At 37.6% G+C, this 17260-nt stretch overlaps 2 protein-coding genes and 1 non-coding gene across 7 annotated transcripts in view; 1 reads left to right on the top strand and 2 right to left on the bottom strand.

The window, feature by feature from the left end:
- zgc:113135 overlaps positions 1 to 17260 on the bottom strand; it is a 283991-nt gene that overhangs the window by 6661 nt on the left and 260070 nt on the right. The window lies entirely within an intron of this gene.
- Positions 2948 to 3029, top strand: trnas-cga (transfer RNA serine (anticodon CGA)). Its single transcript has one exon. It is a non-coding gene; the product is annotated as a tRNA-Ser (tRNA).
- Positions 6513 to 15537, bottom strand: LOC137490882 (uncharacterized). Of its 2 annotated transcripts, XM_068219873.2 has the most exons (3): positions 15484 to 15537; positions 14770 to 14919; positions 6513 to 10854 (listed from the first exon to the last, which is right to left on the bottom strand). In XM_068219873.2, exons 2-3 carry the CDS (start codon positions 14852 to 14854, stop codon positions 9386 to 9388), a joined length of 1554 nt encoding a protein of 517 aa, XP_068075974.2. In that variant the 5' UTR covers positions 14855 to 14919; positions 15484 to 15537; the 3' UTR covers positions 6513 to 9385. The 2 variants fall into 2 exon arrangements, 1 of the variants encoding a protein (XP_068075974.2); XR_012402207.1 differs by lacking the exons at positions 14770 to 14919; positions 15484 to 15537 and having other exon boundaries at positions 6513 to 8007; positions 8141 to 12473.

Raw genomic sequence — 17260 nt, 5'->3', positions numbered from 1 at the left:
GTCAGAATTATTAGCCCCTCTGTTAATTATTTCCACAATTTCTGTTTAACAGAGAGAAGTTTTTTTTTTTTTTAACACATTTATGAAATAATATTTTACTAGATGTTATTCAAGACACTTCTAAACAGCTTACAGTTACATGTGAAGGCTTAACTAGGTTAATTAGGTTAGCTAGACAGGTAAGGGTAATTTATTAGGCAAGTTATTGTATAATGATGGTTTGTTCTGTAGACTATCGGGAAAAAAAAATATATATATATATATAGCTTAAAGGGGCTAATAATTCTGACCTTAAAATTAATTTAAAAATTTTAAAACTGCTTTTAGTCTGGCCAAAATCAAAGAAATAAGAATTTCTCCAGCAGAAAAAAAAAAAAAATCGGCAATACTGTGAAAGTTTATATTTATTTATAATAATAATTATTATTATTATCTGACTGTGAAAATTTCCTTGCTCTGTTAAGCATTATTATGGAAATATTTTGAAGTGGAAGAAAATATCAAAAGGGAGGCTCATAATTCTGACTTCAACTGTACTTGCTTGTTTTTTACTAATTTACTTTTGTATTTGCATTTTAATTTATTTTAAAATAGGATTTATTTATATATATAGTCATTTTATTTATGTAATATGCTTGCTGTGTTTACATAAGAATCCTCTACCTTTTATACTTTAGTTTTAATTAATTTAAAAATTGTATTTTATATATAATTGTTTTATTTCTGTCATATGCTTGCTGTGTGTGTTTCGATGTATATTTTGTAATAAACTGCAATATATTTAAACAGTAAGGTCTTTATCTTTATTGATTGCCTGCATCATTTCAGAGAAAACAAGTACAAACTGTAAATTCTAATTACTTTCATTTGTAAAATAGATTATAAAAATTTGGTATTTTTTCTCAAGCAATGCAAAGTGCATTATTTATTACATACTACATGCATCCATTTAAAAACCTGGTTAGTGATGGGAAGTTCGGATCATTTTACTGGCTCGGATCTTTGAGTCTTTTTTCTAGTCATTTCATTCACTTGGTTCAATTTGCCAAAATGTTATTAAAATTTTACGAATTGCTTCCAAACACATCTACAACTAGCTCAAAAGGTTGATTGCATGACACATAAGTCATAAATAGAATACTATAAGAAAGAGAAAATAATAATTCAATGTTTCCCTGCTCTTTTGTCAATGAAAGCATTTTTGTCACTTTGCTCAGCTCAACTCTTCATGTCTTCTAATGTCAGTGGTTCGTTCATGTTACACTGGCAGTCACATATAATCTTAACTAATGTACACAGTCTGAGCCGATAGAAGCCATCATAATTAGTTCACCTTTTAAGTCTTGAGTCATTTGTTATTTACGCGACAGAATGACTCAAACCTGAGAACTCGAGAGATGAGCGGTTCAATTCTTTTTTCCAGCTCTAAACGCATATAATTGGCCCGTGAGGAACGAGTGACTCAGACCCGATAGAGGACTTGTTCATGATTGACCCATTACTAAACCTGGTTGGAGATATCTGCTCCAGTCGGGAATTGAACCTTCAACCTTGTGATCTACCCAAAGTGTTATTTATGGACATATTTCTTGAACTAGTACTGTTATATATGCATTGAGTAGTTTCTGGTGGGCAGAAATGCCAAAATAAAACCTTAATTTCACTTCTTTCTTTCTGAATTTCTCAAATTTTCTTCTTTTTTTCATATTTTTTTCTTCCCCTTCCAAAACAGACTATTGTTTCCCAGCTTTAGTGGAATCGGTAGAGGGTCCAGGGTTCAAGTCCCTGTTCGGGCATGCAAGACTCTTTGTGGAGCCACAGCTTTTGCCTTTGAGCTATCGCTTGCTGAAAGTTTCATCTAGATGCACAACACGTGTACTAGGCATGAGGACATGGGAGTACAGGCTGTCTTGTAGTCGTGGCTGAGTGGTTAAGGCGATTGACTTGATATCCATTGGGGTCTACCCCTGCAGGTGCAAGTCCTGCAGACTATACCCACATCCTGTTACTTTTTAAAATTGCAACAGTCATCAATTGTTTGCATTTCCAGTGTTTCTGGGGAAAAGTGTTGTGCTGGTAGGAGAAGAAAAACAACAGTGTGTGCTCACTGAACAGGAAGGACCATATCACATGGAGGAACATACCAAACAAGGACTGCAATGGCTGTCCCATAGCTCGCCGTGATTGTATAGTGGTTAGTACTCTGTGTTGTGGCCTCAGCAACCCTGGTTTGAATTCCGGTCATGGCAGGTTTTTCAAGGTGACATTGGCGTTGCACTCTGTGTTGCCATCCGTAATCTCCAGCCTCCTTGTAGTGCAGGCTGTGCTAATGGCACATCCTGAATGTTTACCTTTCCTAAAGTGTGGAAGACTAGGGATTCGATATGAGCAACGGGACCTTTGATGCCAGCATGCTGTGAAGATAAGCATTGATCAAGTTAGGCTTCTAAGGCATGGAAGGAATCTTTTCAATTGTTAAGTCTCTGTTCATTGCCACAACAACAAAAAGACCTTCTGCAGTTGTCATTGATCTATTTAATGTCTCCTACATGACATGGAGTCCAAACTATTGTGTTGTACCGATGTCTGCACCTACAGCAACCATAAACCCAACCTCACAGTAAACTGTTGTGTTTTAGCAACATCTACACCAACCATAAGCATAAACCCAACCTCACGGTAAACTTTTGTCTACCGTAAAGGTCTGCGCCGACCACAAAGCTAAACATTGCCTACTTGAGAAGCCTTGTCATGAAGCACGTATAGCTCAGTCGCTAGAGCATCAGACTTTTAATCTGGGGGTCCAGGGTTCAAGTCCCTGTTCGGGCGTGCAAGACTCTTTTTGTGGAGCCACAGCTTGTGCCTTTGAGCTATCGCTTGCCGAAAGTTTCATCTGGATGCACAACACGTGTACTAGGCATGAGGACATGGCTGTACAGTCAGTCTTGTAGTTGTGGCCGAGTGGTTAAGCCGATGGACTCGAAATCCATTGGGGTCTCCCTGCGCAGGTTCGAATCCTGCTGACCACGTCCAGGCAGTGTGCAGGACTTACTTTGCAACCTTCCATGATTGTATGCAACTACATTGTTTCTTGGGAAAAGGGCAGTGCTGGAAGGGAATTTTAGTGCAGGCTGTGCTAATGGCATGTCCTGAATGCTTACGTTTCCTAAAGTGTGGAAGACTAGGGATTCGATATGAGCAACGGGACCTTTGATGCCAGCATGACTACGTCCAGGCAGTGTGCAGGACTTAGTTTGCAACTCCATTATTTCTTGGGGAAAAGGGCAGTGCTGGAAGGGAAAAGCAACAAAAATAAAACGGCAGCGCATGCTGTCTTACTGCACTGGGGGCCTTCCATTTTTAAAGACATATGACAGAGAGTGACAGTTTAGTGGCTTTCCTGTAGCTCGCTGTGATCGTATAGTGGTTAGTACTTTGTGTTGTGGTCGCAGTAACCCTGCTTCGAATCCAGGTTATGGCAGGTTTTTCAAGGTGACATTGACGTTGCACTATGTGTTGCCATCCATAATCTCCAACCTCCCTTTAGTGCAGGCTGTGCTAATGGTACGTCCTGAATGTTAGAGGAGCGGCGTCACACCGCCCTGTAGCTTTAGCTCAAAAAAATGAAATGCGGCCATACATACCTCCGGCCACGTAAACCCCGGTCTCCAGAAACGTCCGTGTATATTTATATATATATATATATATATATATATATATATATATATATATATTAGGGGTGTAACGGTTCACAAAAATCACGGTTCGGTTCGATATGACACAGTGGTGTCACGGTTCGGTATGTTTTCGATAACGGAAAAAAAAAAAGCCATAGGATTTCTCTGATTTAAATTTTTTATGTATTAAAACTAACATCATTAAAGTATGATCTTGTTTTTATTTCCTTTACTTTAAACAGTGATACAGCTATACTTCCGGGTTTTCTACTTAGCAGCAAATAAAACAAATCCTTCTTTATACTCAAAACCAAAAAGCTGCCAATAAAATATTAATATACTATTGTAGTAGTTAAACAAATTAAAAGAAAAGAACAATTTAGTTTTTATAAGGAACTCAGTTTCAATCAATTTTAAGTATTTTTTTCTTTTCAGAAAGATGTGTGTCCACCTTATCTTCTGACAGCACAGATCTGGTTGATTTGACCGTCACCTGCCATTTTAGTGGATCTGAAAGCAGGAATTATCTGACTGAAATGGGCTTATGAAGGAATAATGTAACGGGGTTCTATTACATTTAACATTTTTTTAAAACCCGAAATTTCCACTACCGATTAAGATCCCTCATATGCACAGCTATAAATGAACCGATCGCCTCTGTGATTTGTTTTGCCCTGTTCGAATCTGTAGGAATTGCCTGTCTGAGTGCTGTTCCAGTTCCAGTTACTGATTCCATGATGTCAGTGTAAATGAAATGGTATGCTCAAATATTACCGCTAAAATAGCTTACTGTCTTAGCAGATGTTATTGTTATTTTCCACCACTCTCTTGGTGGTGGTGATGATGCGCGATGTATCTGAAGAGTGGTGGGGGCGTGTGTGTGTGACGAATCTGAAGAGCAGTGGAGGCATGTGCGTGCGATGTACCTGAGGGGCGGGGGTGAGTTGTGCGAAACGTACCTGAAGAGCTGAGAGGGATGCGGTGGAGAGAGGTGTGCATCGAATTTAAGCAACGGGGGGAGACGCGCGATTTCCAGAAGATTATCATTCATTTGCGGGCATCGAGGAGTCTCTTTGCATTGGCAGGAGACTCGTGAAACTTCCGGGAGTCTTGGGATGTCTGGGATTACGTTAATGTTACTAGCCATTTTGCAAGGTAATAAAGCGCTTGCCGGACTGGATAGTGTTTGGAGGAGGGCGAATGTGGTGATATGTGAACAGGTTATTGAGATTGGCAGTTTTGTCAGTTCCAGGAAGTTGTCTCTGTCTCTTGCTCCCTCTCCTGTATCTACAACCACCTCCTTGATATCATCTGTTGCTGCTGGAGCTGTAAGAAACTCTTAAATTAAGTGGTAACACTTTACAATAAGGTTCATTAGTTAATGCCTTTACTAACATGAACTAATCATGAACAACACTTAAACAGCATTTATTAATTATTAATCATATTTGAACATTTACTAACGCATTATTAACATTCAAGTCCATGCTTGTTAACATTAGTTAATGCACCATGAGTTAACATGAACTAACAATGAACTACTGTATTTTCATTAACTAACGTTTATTAACATGAATAAATACTGTAGTAAATGTATTGTTCAGTGTTTGTTCATGTTAGTAAATGCATTACTTAACATTAACTAATGAACCTTATTGTATAGTGTGACCAATTCAGTTTGTTTTTTACACACAATGAAAGTTTAAATAAGCATTCTTTATAAGTGATATGCAATCATGTAATGCATATTTATTTATCCTTCTTTTATTTATATAGGATGTGAAAGTTTCTGCCTCATCCTCTGGTACCAATTCTGCTCCTCTTGCACCTGTGATTTCTGCATTAGCTAGTACCACCTCTTTTTTAGTCCCTTCTACTGCTCCATCTGTGGCTGGTCCCACGGCTTACCGTACTGCTGACATGGAGAGTGCTCCTGGCTCAGATCCTTGCTTGCTGCCTTTAAAGCTGATAGGGACCATACCACCTCAGAATCAGAAGTGGATTTCATCAGCTCTGTGGACAAACTAGCGGCTGCGCACTGATCTGAAGCTGTGGTATAATCCACCAGAGCCAGCACTCAATTATTAATAATAATAATAATAATTCCTTACATTTATATAGCGCTTTTCTGGGCACTCAAAGTGCTTTACACAGTGGGGCTGCCGGCCCAATTATCATCAGACTCCCACTTCAGAGCATTTTTCACACACAAACTCCTATTGTAGATGCCTTATCATCTTTGGAAGGTCAGACTGTCCTGCGGTGTGTGTGGAAAACAGCTCGATAGGTTGATAGGTACTACTCAATGATTACTGAGACTCTCTAGTGCAATTAAGCTGGTAGTAAAAAAGCTCACATTTCCATTATCAAGACCATCAGCTGGACTTGTCCTTGACACAGAATGGAGTTCCGACTGATCCTGACAAGAAGGTAAATATACACAGATAATTTAGCCTTTGTCGCAATTGTTTGTCATTCAGGCATACCATAAATTAGTTTGTTTAAATGTCTGCCATTATTTTATCTGTTTTTCACTTCGTTTCTTAATACAGATATGCCTGTGACATGCGAGTGATCCGTTTTCTGAGGGAGAGGACCTTATATACCTTATATATATATATAGTGGATTAGCTTAACGGGAAGAAGATTCATTTGAACGGGGCTTTAAACAAATTGACTCTTTAGATCCGAACAAACAAATCTTCCAGCGATCGTTCGAGTGGACAGTCGAGTTTATTATGGCTGTTGCTATCAAAAATAAAAACCCATTTATGTTTGAGGAGGGTAACAAGATCGAAGTTTAAGACATTAGATTCATAAATATACACAGGCACCTTTCTTTATACAAAATGAAACTTTATTGACCAATCTAACAGAAACAAACACCTAACACAAACACACATTCATACAAGTGTAGAGAAGGGTAAAGAAAGTAAAGTGAGAGGTTGAGAGAATGTAATGATAGGAAAACCTCAGATTTTGTAAGAGCAAACCAAAGGCAAAGGGGCCAGTCATGAGGTCTACTGGTTTGCGACGCACTAAACTGAACTAGACTCTCAATGGAAAATAAAGAAAGGAAGGTATCTCAGATGTTAAAGTCCGAGCTGTACGATTAACCCTTTCCGTCTGGGTCTCCGCCTGCTTTCTTGGAGGTTTCTTTGCGTAGGTCTCGTTCTTAGGTCGTTGCTATGACTTGGGTTGAAGAGAGAGTCACTTTTTAGAAGAAGAGTTGAAGAGGAGCTCTTTCTAAAGAAGAGCAAGTTGAAGAGGTTGCAGAGTTTGAAGAGGTTGCGGTTTTGAGAGCACGGTTCCAGAGAGTTGCAGAGCAGGTTTAGGAGAGCTGCTGGTTAAGAGAGCATGGTTCAAGAGAGCGAGGGTGTTGCTTTGAACAAGCTTTATAGGGCGGGTTCGGATCCACCCTCCATGGAAAGTTGACCAATTAGATACTAACTTCCTTGAATCCTGGTTTTATGGCTCTTTGTTTAAAGAAGAGGAATTTGCATAGGCAAAATTTATGCAAACTGAGGCAGATATGTTTAAGTCTCTTAAAATGTGAATATGTTGCACTCGCATTAACATGAAATGTCAACGATCAAATAGTACAGCAAGTTAGCTTCAAAACAACTCTAAACATGACGGTTTATGAGCTTGTTTAGCTGCAGTAGAGTTAAACACTGTATGCAGAAGTATTAAAGAGTCAATGAAATGGCAGGTCTTGATATGAGGACTCCCGAGTAGCCACAGCATACTGGGGTAGCTAGCACAACAACTTTTATATACCCATTGATGAGTAATGCAGGCATCCAATCAGGATTTACCACATCTGGAGTCTTGGAATCATCACAGTGTAGTAATATTGTAAAACTTTATACATGTCGCTCTGCCTAAATCATAAAATATTGAAAGTTTGTTTTCTACTCAAAAAAAATACATGTAGTAAACTAGAAAGAATCTTGAACCTAAAACTAAAGAAACTTTACAAACAAAAGCTGTAACACAGGACAATTGAATGGGCTTTCTAAACTTGAGGCCCTCGTATACTTTAAACTTACTGTCCTGGAGCTCTATCCTCTTTGATGTGTGGTGTCTTCCCAGTGATTTGTTTCTTATTCAGGGAGTCAGACAGAGAACATCGTCCAAAACAACACTAGCTACATGAATACACTGGAGAGTGGAGTACAGATGTATCCGCACCTGTACAATCACTTGCAAAGAGATTTAAGCCGCAGAGGTGCTGTTTGCCAGATGGTTATGAAGCCGCCATCATTGTCTTTACGGTAAATGCGAGGAGCGCAACACATTTACAACCACGCCTCGAAAACAGTATACCCTCACTCAGCCTTTCCAAACATTATTCAGACATGAAACATCCTTTGCACATGAGAAAATGTTTTGCTGCATTCATGTCATGTTGTCCATGTGCAGAATGAGCGAAACTCTGTAGACTCTGATCAAATCTGTACGGTTTCTCTCCAGTGTGAATCCTTTTTGGTGTTTTCAGATGTGTTAACTGATTAAACCTCTTGTCACTGTGTGGACACTTACGGTCTCTCCAGTGTGAATCGTCTGGTGCGGTTACAATTTTGGAGCTGTAATAAAAGTCTTCTCAAGGCCCATACACACCGGGATGCTTTTCATTTGCGTTTATGATCAGCGTTTTACGAGTAGTTTTTCAGCATTCAAACCCCAGTGATTTTCACTGGCTTCAAGCAGAAGAGTATGCAAACCACTCTTTGATGTTAGATGGTGCTACACAACTTCAAGCTTCCGACATCCGCTTGTAACACAGAAGAAGATAGAAAGTTCACACACTTGTTGTTAGAGTTATTGGTGACTCGAACAAGATGGTTCAAGCAGCAGCGCCAGCTCTAGCGAAGAAGAAATTATTATTGTTCACCAGTGCAATAAGCAGCTCCACGTTCATATCACATTGACAATTTTGCACTTGAGTGCCTCCAAGTGCTGTTTACTGTAACTTCAGCAGCTCCGTGCACATGAACAAAAGTGTCAACCTAACTGGTGGAGAAGGTTTTGACACGGCACGTCAAATAAAAAAAAAAAAAAACGAGCATAAGGCGTTTTTTTTAATTGACGCTTTTACACCTGGCGTTTTGCACGTTGCTGTGCACGATCACACTGACGCCGTTTATATAGTTACAAGACGTTAAACGTTGACGGTAAACATAAGCAAAAAACATCTCAGTGTGCACGGGCATTCACACTCAAGACCATATATTCTTGCACACCAGTGTGGATCTTCATGTGTTTATTAAGGTTTGCTAATCGGTTGAAACTCTTCCCAACTCTGAGTGCAATAGTTTCTCTCCAGTGTTGGTCTTCATGTTTAAGGTCGAGGAGTTGCTGAAACTCATTCCACACCGGAGCTGCGGTCACACTAGAGTTTGAGCATGGGAAATTGTTTTGTATGGTGCTGCAAAAAGGGGTGGGATTAAACAAAATGATTAGTCATTAAAAAAGTGAGCGATTGGTCCATATTTTAAATTTCTTTCAAAAGAGGTCATGTTTTGATCTTTAATTGGTCTCACACAGTCAAGTGATACGATATTGCAGGTCAGAGTTCACCAAGCTTGATCTTTGCAACGTAGTGAACTGTGAAACTTGATGCATGAAATTGCGTTTCAGGTCTGATGCATTCAAGTGTGTATGAATGGTAGTCTATGGGGAGAAAAGTCCAGTGTGACCACGGCTCAAGTGCAAGTGAATGGTTTCTCTCCAGTGTGGCTCAACATGTGTAGATGAAGGGATGATGATCGGCTATAACTCTTCCCACACTGAGTGCATGTGAATGGTTTCTCTCCAGTGTGAATCCTCATGTGTTGATAAAGGGATGATGATTGGCTGAAACTCTTCCCACACTGAGTGCATGTAAAGGGTTTCTCCCCAGTGTGAATCCTCATGTGTTTATTAAGGTTTGATGATTGGCTGAAACTCTTCCCACACTGAGTGCATGTGAATGATTTTTCACCAGTGTGGATTCTCATGTGTTGATTAAGGTGTGATGAGCAGTTAAAACTCTTTCCGCACTGAGTGCATGTGAATGGTTTCTCTCCAGTGTGGATCCTCATGTGTTGATAAAGGGATGATGATTGGCTGAAACTCTTCCCACACTGAGTGCATGTAAAGGGTTTCTCCCCAGTGTGAATCCTCATGTGTTTATTAAGGTTTGATGAGCGGTTAAAACTCTTCCCACACTGAGTGCATGTGAATGGTTTTTCTCCAGTGTGGATCTTCATGTGATCATTAAGGGATGATGATTGGCTGAAACTCTTCCTACACTGAGTGCATGTGAATGGTTTCTCTCCAGTGTGGATCTTCATGTGTTGATTAAGGTTTGATGATTGGCTGAAACTCTTCCCACACTGAGTGCATGTGAATGATTTTTCACCAGTGTGGATTCTCATGTGTTGATTAAGGTGTGATGAGCAGTTAAAACTCTTTCCGCACTGAGTGCATGTGAATGGTTTCTCTCCTGTGTGGATTCTCATGTGTTGATTAAGGTGTGATGACCGGTTAAAACTGTTTCCACACTGGGTGCATGTGAATGGTTTCTCTCCAGTGTGGCTCATCATGTGTAGATTAAGGGATGATGATTGGCTGAAACTCTTCCCACACTGAGTGCATGTGAATGGTTTCTGTCCAGTATGGATCCTCATGTGTAGATTGAAGTTTGATGATTGACTGAAACTCTTCCCACACTGAGTGCATGTGAATGGCTTCTCTCCAGTGTGGATCCTCATGTGTTGCTTAAAGTGGGAGGAGCAGTTAAAACTCTTCCCACACTGACTGCATGAGAATGGTTTCTCTCCAGTGTGGATCCTCATGTGTAGATTAAAGTTTGATGATTGGCTAAAACTCTTCCCACACTGAGTGCATGTGTATGGTTTTTCTCCAGTGTGGATTTTTTTGTGTTTACTAAGGGCTGATATTTGGTTGAAACTCTTCCCACACTGAAGGCATGTGAAGGATTTCTTACCAGTGTGGATACTCATGTGAATCTTAAGACTGCTTTTGCTTGCCAAACTCTTTCCACACTGGGTGCAGGTGAAACGATTCTTGTCTCTCCTTTTTAAAATACCATCAGTCTGTAAATGAGTTTTTTCCTCAATTTTGACATGATGTTCCTCCTCTTTACTTCCCTCTTTCTCTTCAATTAGGTCTGAAATAAATAAATAAAACATAAGTTTTTATTAAGTCTTAAAAACTCCCATTAAAAGCTAAAAAGTAAAGACACTGGATACATTGGCTACACCACTGTAATTTTGATGCACATTAAATGTAAAATTAATCAGATCATATTTTGTTTGGTCCACTAACGTGTAAACATTTAAGCAGATTCAATTCAATTCATCTTTATTTATCTAGTGCTTTTACAATGTAAATAGTGTCATTGGCTATATTCATGGCAAAAACATATACTAATACATAATACAATAAATAATCATAAAATCAAATCAGTTTCTTAACAAACATGCATTATATAAAAAAAGTAACAGCAGCACTAAAAACAGTCATAAACAATCTTTTAGTTTGATTATAGATAAATATTCTAAAAGTGCTCCAGAAGGCACCTTTTCAAACATTTCTTAAAAACATTTAAAATACTTTACGAATGAAAACGTGAAAAACAGTGCACAAGCTTCAGCTGTGAATATCGAGCTTTGTCCAGGAATACTCTTTCTGAAACACTCTGAACCAATCTCTGCTGCAGCAGATACTCATCCATCTCATTTTGAACCATCTGTATACACTGGTACATAAGTTGGTAGATTGCATCGGATATGTATAAATTCTTCCTGATCAACATTTGGGTGGATTTCCCTTTTTTTAAACTGAGACAATTGCATTATAATAGATGGCTTTTTAATTTGGCTTTTAGGTGGTATATGGCATACATGTATCGTTGTTATTATATCCAACTAATATTAGATGATATTATTAATATATAGATTAATATCCAACTTCTCCAAGTGAGTTTTTATTTGAATTCCAAAGGATCTGATGTATCTGGGTCTGGCTTCATAGAGATGCTGATATTGAGGGTGGAAAACGGTAGAATATGCTGGATTGTCTTTATTAGCTTTCAGCTTGACTGCATATTTGAGAGCCAGTTTTAATCTTCTGTTGTAAAGTGACATTTCTTCTGCTGCCGTAAATACACTTTGAATTGGAGAAGTCCTGTATGCTCCAAGAGCAAGTCTCAGTCCTGTATAATGTTCCGTATCAAGCATCTTTATGTATGATACCCTTGCAAATCCGTAAACTACACTCCCATAGTCCATTTTTGATCTAATAAGTGTCCTACTAAGTCTTAAGAGTATCGCCCTATCTGCTCCCCATTTGATCTTTGCTAAAATTTTTATGACATTTATTGCATTAAAACATCTATTTCATAATACTTTAATATGATAAATAAAAGACAACTTATTGTCAAAACTTATTCCTAGGAGCTTTATCTCGTTCACAACTTGTATAGTATAATTTATATACTATATATAATTTGTCTTTCGACTGTATACATATTTTCCTTTATAACTAATACATATATCATCTACATAAAAACTACAAAATATAGTATTCCCAACAGCATTTACAATGTTATTAATTTTAATACTAAATGGTGTTACTAATAGTATACTTCCTTGGGGCACTCCAGATTCTTGTATATGCAATTCAGATAATATAGTTTTAATACGCACACGAAAAACTCTTTTGGATAAAAAAATTGCAATAAAATTAGGCAAATTTCCAGCTCCAGGTAGTATCATAGATCTTGTCCAGATCAAAAAGCAAAAAAAAAAAAAAACACTACTGTGTTCTTTTTTTAATAAATCAGTCTCGTACAAAAGATTCTAATCGTATAAGATGGACAAGAGTACTTTTCCCTCTTCTAAACCCACACTGATATTTATTAATCTTCTGTTCTTTTTCTAAAATCCACAATAAACAATCATTAATCATTCGTTCTACTGTTTTGCAAAGGCAACTGTTAAGGCTATTGGACAATAATTATTTGAATGATCTTTTCCTGGTTTAGGTATTGGTATAATAATAGCTACTTTCTAAAATGCTGGTATTTCTCCTGATTTGCAGATACTGTTAACCCGACAAGATGCGGAAATGCCATCTAAAAAGGTGACCTGCTGTTTATCCAAATCAGGGACATTGACAACATAAACATACAAATAACAATGTTAACCCGGGATTTGCGATTGTGAAATGTCTGTTCATGAACACCAGGTATAACATGAGCAGTGTGAAAGGAGATTACAGATAACACAGGATTCTCCCTGACTCTTTATCCCTCCTTTCTGCTTTATAGCCATGCTTATTGAAAGTAACACCATCGTCATGTTACATAAACTTTGCAAAACTCGCTGTGCCGACACCTCTGCACAAAAGGCTGTTAATTTGGTTTCATGGCACATGAGCGGCGCTTATTTTATCGGCGTGCATGCAAACAACCAGGATTCACACAAGAGCATGTGCAAGGTGCGCGGGAATGTTTTTCTGTATGCATGCATCAGATCGCTTTCACAAACTTTGTTTCAGTTGCACATTGAGAATAACAAACTCGCAAGTGTAAAAGTTGCTAAATGTAAATGGACCCTAATGTCTTTAATCTGGGATTGCCAATAATCATATCTCAATGCTTTTACTAGGGGACAATTTTTTTTGCCGCCCGCAGGAAAATCCCACCCTGGGCGATCGCCCACATTGCCCATGCCTAAATCCACCACTGGCAATGCTAAACGTTATTGTTCCACTATTATTTGTCTGTTTTGTCTCACCTCATCCCACAACATCAATATAGTTTAGAATAATGTACAATGCTTTATAATAATCAATTATTTTAGTGTCAATTTCATTCAGCATGTTTAAAATTGGGCCATCCACGTTTTCCGACATACTTTAAACCAGGGTTTCTGCAGGTTTCACCAAGTTAAATTTAAGACTTTTAATGACCATTTTGAATGAACTTTTAGTCTCATGAAGGGCTAAAGAACTTTTCAAATGATTTTGTATTTGTCCTATGCAAAAATATTATAATAAAAAAATATTATATTATTTTGGATATTTCTTAGCAAAAGATTTTAAATGTTGTGTAAAAAAGCAAGCTTTACTGGTATCCACACACTTTTTATCCAAAATAAACTTTCTTAAAAAAAAAAAAAAATAACCAAACGTTATAAAAACTATAATAAACTAAATTTATGCACAATAATCTGTCCAGGTCATGTCCTCAGTAGTTAAATACATGGAGCACATTTAATCAAATGTTATTGTAAGGAAAATAATTAAACCATTATGATAAATAGAGTTAAAATGACCTTTTTCAATAAAAAAGTTTAAAGTTTATTGAGATGGATTGTTGGTGATTGTATGGGTTTTGGCCAGATTGGATAGCAAAATATGAACAAAGGAAAATAAAGACTTGCTTAAAAAAGATGTAAGACCTACAACACAATATTTCAGTAAATTTAGGACTTAGAATATACAACATTTTAGGACCCCGTGGTAACCATGTTTAAACACAATATCCCTGGTGATTAGTTATAATAATAATGATGTAATTCTAAATCAGATACTATCTGTGAGAACTAGTAATAACTACTAGAAACAACTTTAAACCCATAAAGAAGTTGATTAAAAAAGGGAATTGTGATCAATGTGACATATGCAAATGGGAAGTACTAAGCCAACACTATCACTGTAATATCTTCTATGAGAATATCGTCAGCTCAGTTACTTTTTTTAAATTTATTGTTTTTATTTATTTATATATAGTGCCAGTGCGCAGGTATGCTTTTCAAACAGTAGGAGAACAAGAAAAGAAGGTTAAAAAGGTAGAGAAAATGGGAGACTGATAATACATGAAATGAATGACAAAAGACACAAGAACAAGTGATGAAAGAAACTCATTCCTGTCTTTAAATGACTGCTTATGTGCATTTAAGAGAACTAGGTAGCACATTCAGGGCTGCAAGATGGATTTAATTTAGTATTCTTATTATTAAAATATATCTGAATGAGGATCAGATGACTGAGTTGGTCTTTGAGAATTAAAACTAACCTGTTTGTTCCTGCGGATCTTCCTGTTTGACTGTGAATGTTTCTTCAATCTCCACATCTTCTCTCTCCTCTTTAATAAACGCCATCTTTATAACAGTGTGGAGGTCAGTCAATTCAGCAGCAGTTTTTCTCTGTGTTTGGACACTTTATCCTGTTTAAAATGAATAAAACAATAAAAATGTCCTGTTTAAAATTAAAAAACAGTGAACAAAAACAAGATAATTTCTCTTCAACACTTCAACAGTTTCTTTATATGAGAGTCATTAACAAAAAGTAATCAGGTAAGTCTGAGCAAGAAACAATAGCCACAAATCAGCTGATTAAAACTAGTACTCCATTTTTCAAATTTTATTGATGTATACTTGGAATAGAATGACAATATGCTATTTAATAAATTTTACCTTCACTAAAACACTTATTACACACTTTACTGTTGCTTTTTTCAAACTTTATTCAGGTATGTTTTTAATTGTTTAGTTTGTTTGATTTATTTTATTGTCTGCTTACAGCAACGTTGTAGCACTTATTTGCACAAGACAAGAATTTCCTCTCAGGGACAAATAAAGTTTATCCTATCTTATTCAAACAATAGACCTTACAGTTAGTAAAATAGTACTTTGTTGTACTAAAGGGTTAAAATAACATTAAATAGCATTAAATTAACCTGAAATTTTAATCAGTCGGTTTACATCTGTGTAAAAGCTTTAAAACAAACCTTTCTCCAGTTGAATCACAGTGTGGGAGCGGCGCAGCCTTATGACGTCACACCACCATTCCACAATGAAAGTCTTTTTTTTTAGCTTTGTCCCCCTACTCACTCTTATATGAGTCATGACTTATCGATACATTTCTCCCTTATTTTCCACTTTATAATTTATCTGCTTTCTGTCTTGTATTTGTAATGTATGGGGAAAACATCAAATTCTCAAAAATTTTTATATAAATTTATATACGTTGTTACGTCCCTGATGGTAAGTGTCTAGGAGCGGGAGTAACAGTGAAAAGTTTTAAAAATGTTGGTTGGGGTGAGTGTGGGTCAGTCCCCTGCCTTCACGACAACACACCAAATTCAAGTTAAATAATTTATTAACAAATGTACAATAGGAAAACAAAACTGGGAAGCAAAAATAGACTTCAGGAGGGGGAAAGGCCAAAACAACAAACAAAAGTACACTCTAGCTAGTTAGGGAGTAAAACTGTCTAAACTGACAAAGTAAAATAAATCAACAACAGAAATGTACACTAACTCCCTAACTAAACATAAACAAGAGAAAAAGGGTTTCAGAAATAAAATGGCACCCACCTCCCTACGGCTTCCAAACACAAAGTTAGTTTTCATAAACAGAGCTCAAATGGCTTCAGAGGCTTTAACAACAGATTTTAACTTCAACAAGTTAAACACAACAGCACCAATAGTTTTTCACAATAGATCAACCAGGCAGGAGAGAGACCACACTCTGGAAGCAAGCTTCAATGTGGCTTGCAACTGGCAGGCTTTTAAGCTTGCCGGGCAACGAGTAGCAGGTGCAAGCAATCAACTTCCTCTCCTCCACACCTAGCTAAGAAACAGGTTGCAGGAACGGAGAGAGAGAGAGAGAGAAAAACCAAAACACAATAATACATTCAAAACACAATGGAATGTAACACCCCCACCCATAAGTTTTCAAGTTAACCAATCTTGAAAAAAAAAAAAAAACTATACAAACCAAATTCTCATTTTTCTTTTCCTTTCTACTCTACAGCATGGGAAATTCTCGAAAGGGCATCAGCTACGACATTTTCAGAACCTTTACGGTACTGGATAGTCAAGTTAAATTCCTGAATAAGGGACCACCTCATTAGACGCTGATTTGAATTTCTCATTCTGTGCAAAAAGACAAGGGGATTGTGGTCTGTATACACAGTGACACAACTACTACCTCCAAGGTACACTTCAAAGTGTTGCAAAGCCAACACCAGGGCTAAGGCCTCCTTCTCAATCGTACTGTACTTTTGCTGGGCACTGGTAAATTTTTTTGAAAAGAAAGATACTGGATGTTCTACACCATTAACATCTTGCAGTAACACAGCTCCAGCACCTGAGGAACTGGCATCTACTTGCAGTAGGAATGGAAGGTCAAAACAAGGGGCAGAGAGTACAGGTGCACTACTTAAGAGGTCTTTGGCGGCTTTAAAGGCAGAGTCACATTCAGGGGACCATACAAACTTTCGGGCAGTGCTGAGCAAGTCTGTTAAAGGGGTTACTATGGTAGCAAAGTTTTGACAGAAGCTCCTATAGTAACCCACCATTCCAAGGAAACGTCTCAGCTCTCTTTTGTTGCAGGGAATGGGAAACTTCAAAATAGCTTCAACTTTCGCCTCAACAGGCTTCACTTGACCCTGACCTACCTTTTTACCTAGGTAAGTTACTACTGCTTTGGCAAACTCACACTTCTTAAGGTTAAGTGTTAGAGAAGCCCTAGTCAGTTGTTTGAAGACTTCATCAAGAATAC

This window comes from Danio rerio, chromosome 4, assembly GCF_049306965.1.
Source record: "Danio rerio strain Tuebingen ecotype United States chromosome 4, GRCz12tu, whole genome shotgun sequence".
Classification (NCBI taxonomy): Eukaryota; Metazoa; Chordata; class Actinopteri; order Cypriniformes; family Danionidae; genus Danio; species Danio rerio.
The sequence above is the reverse complement of the archived record's forward strand: the minus strand, read 5'-3'. Positions and strand labels throughout refer to the sequence as shown.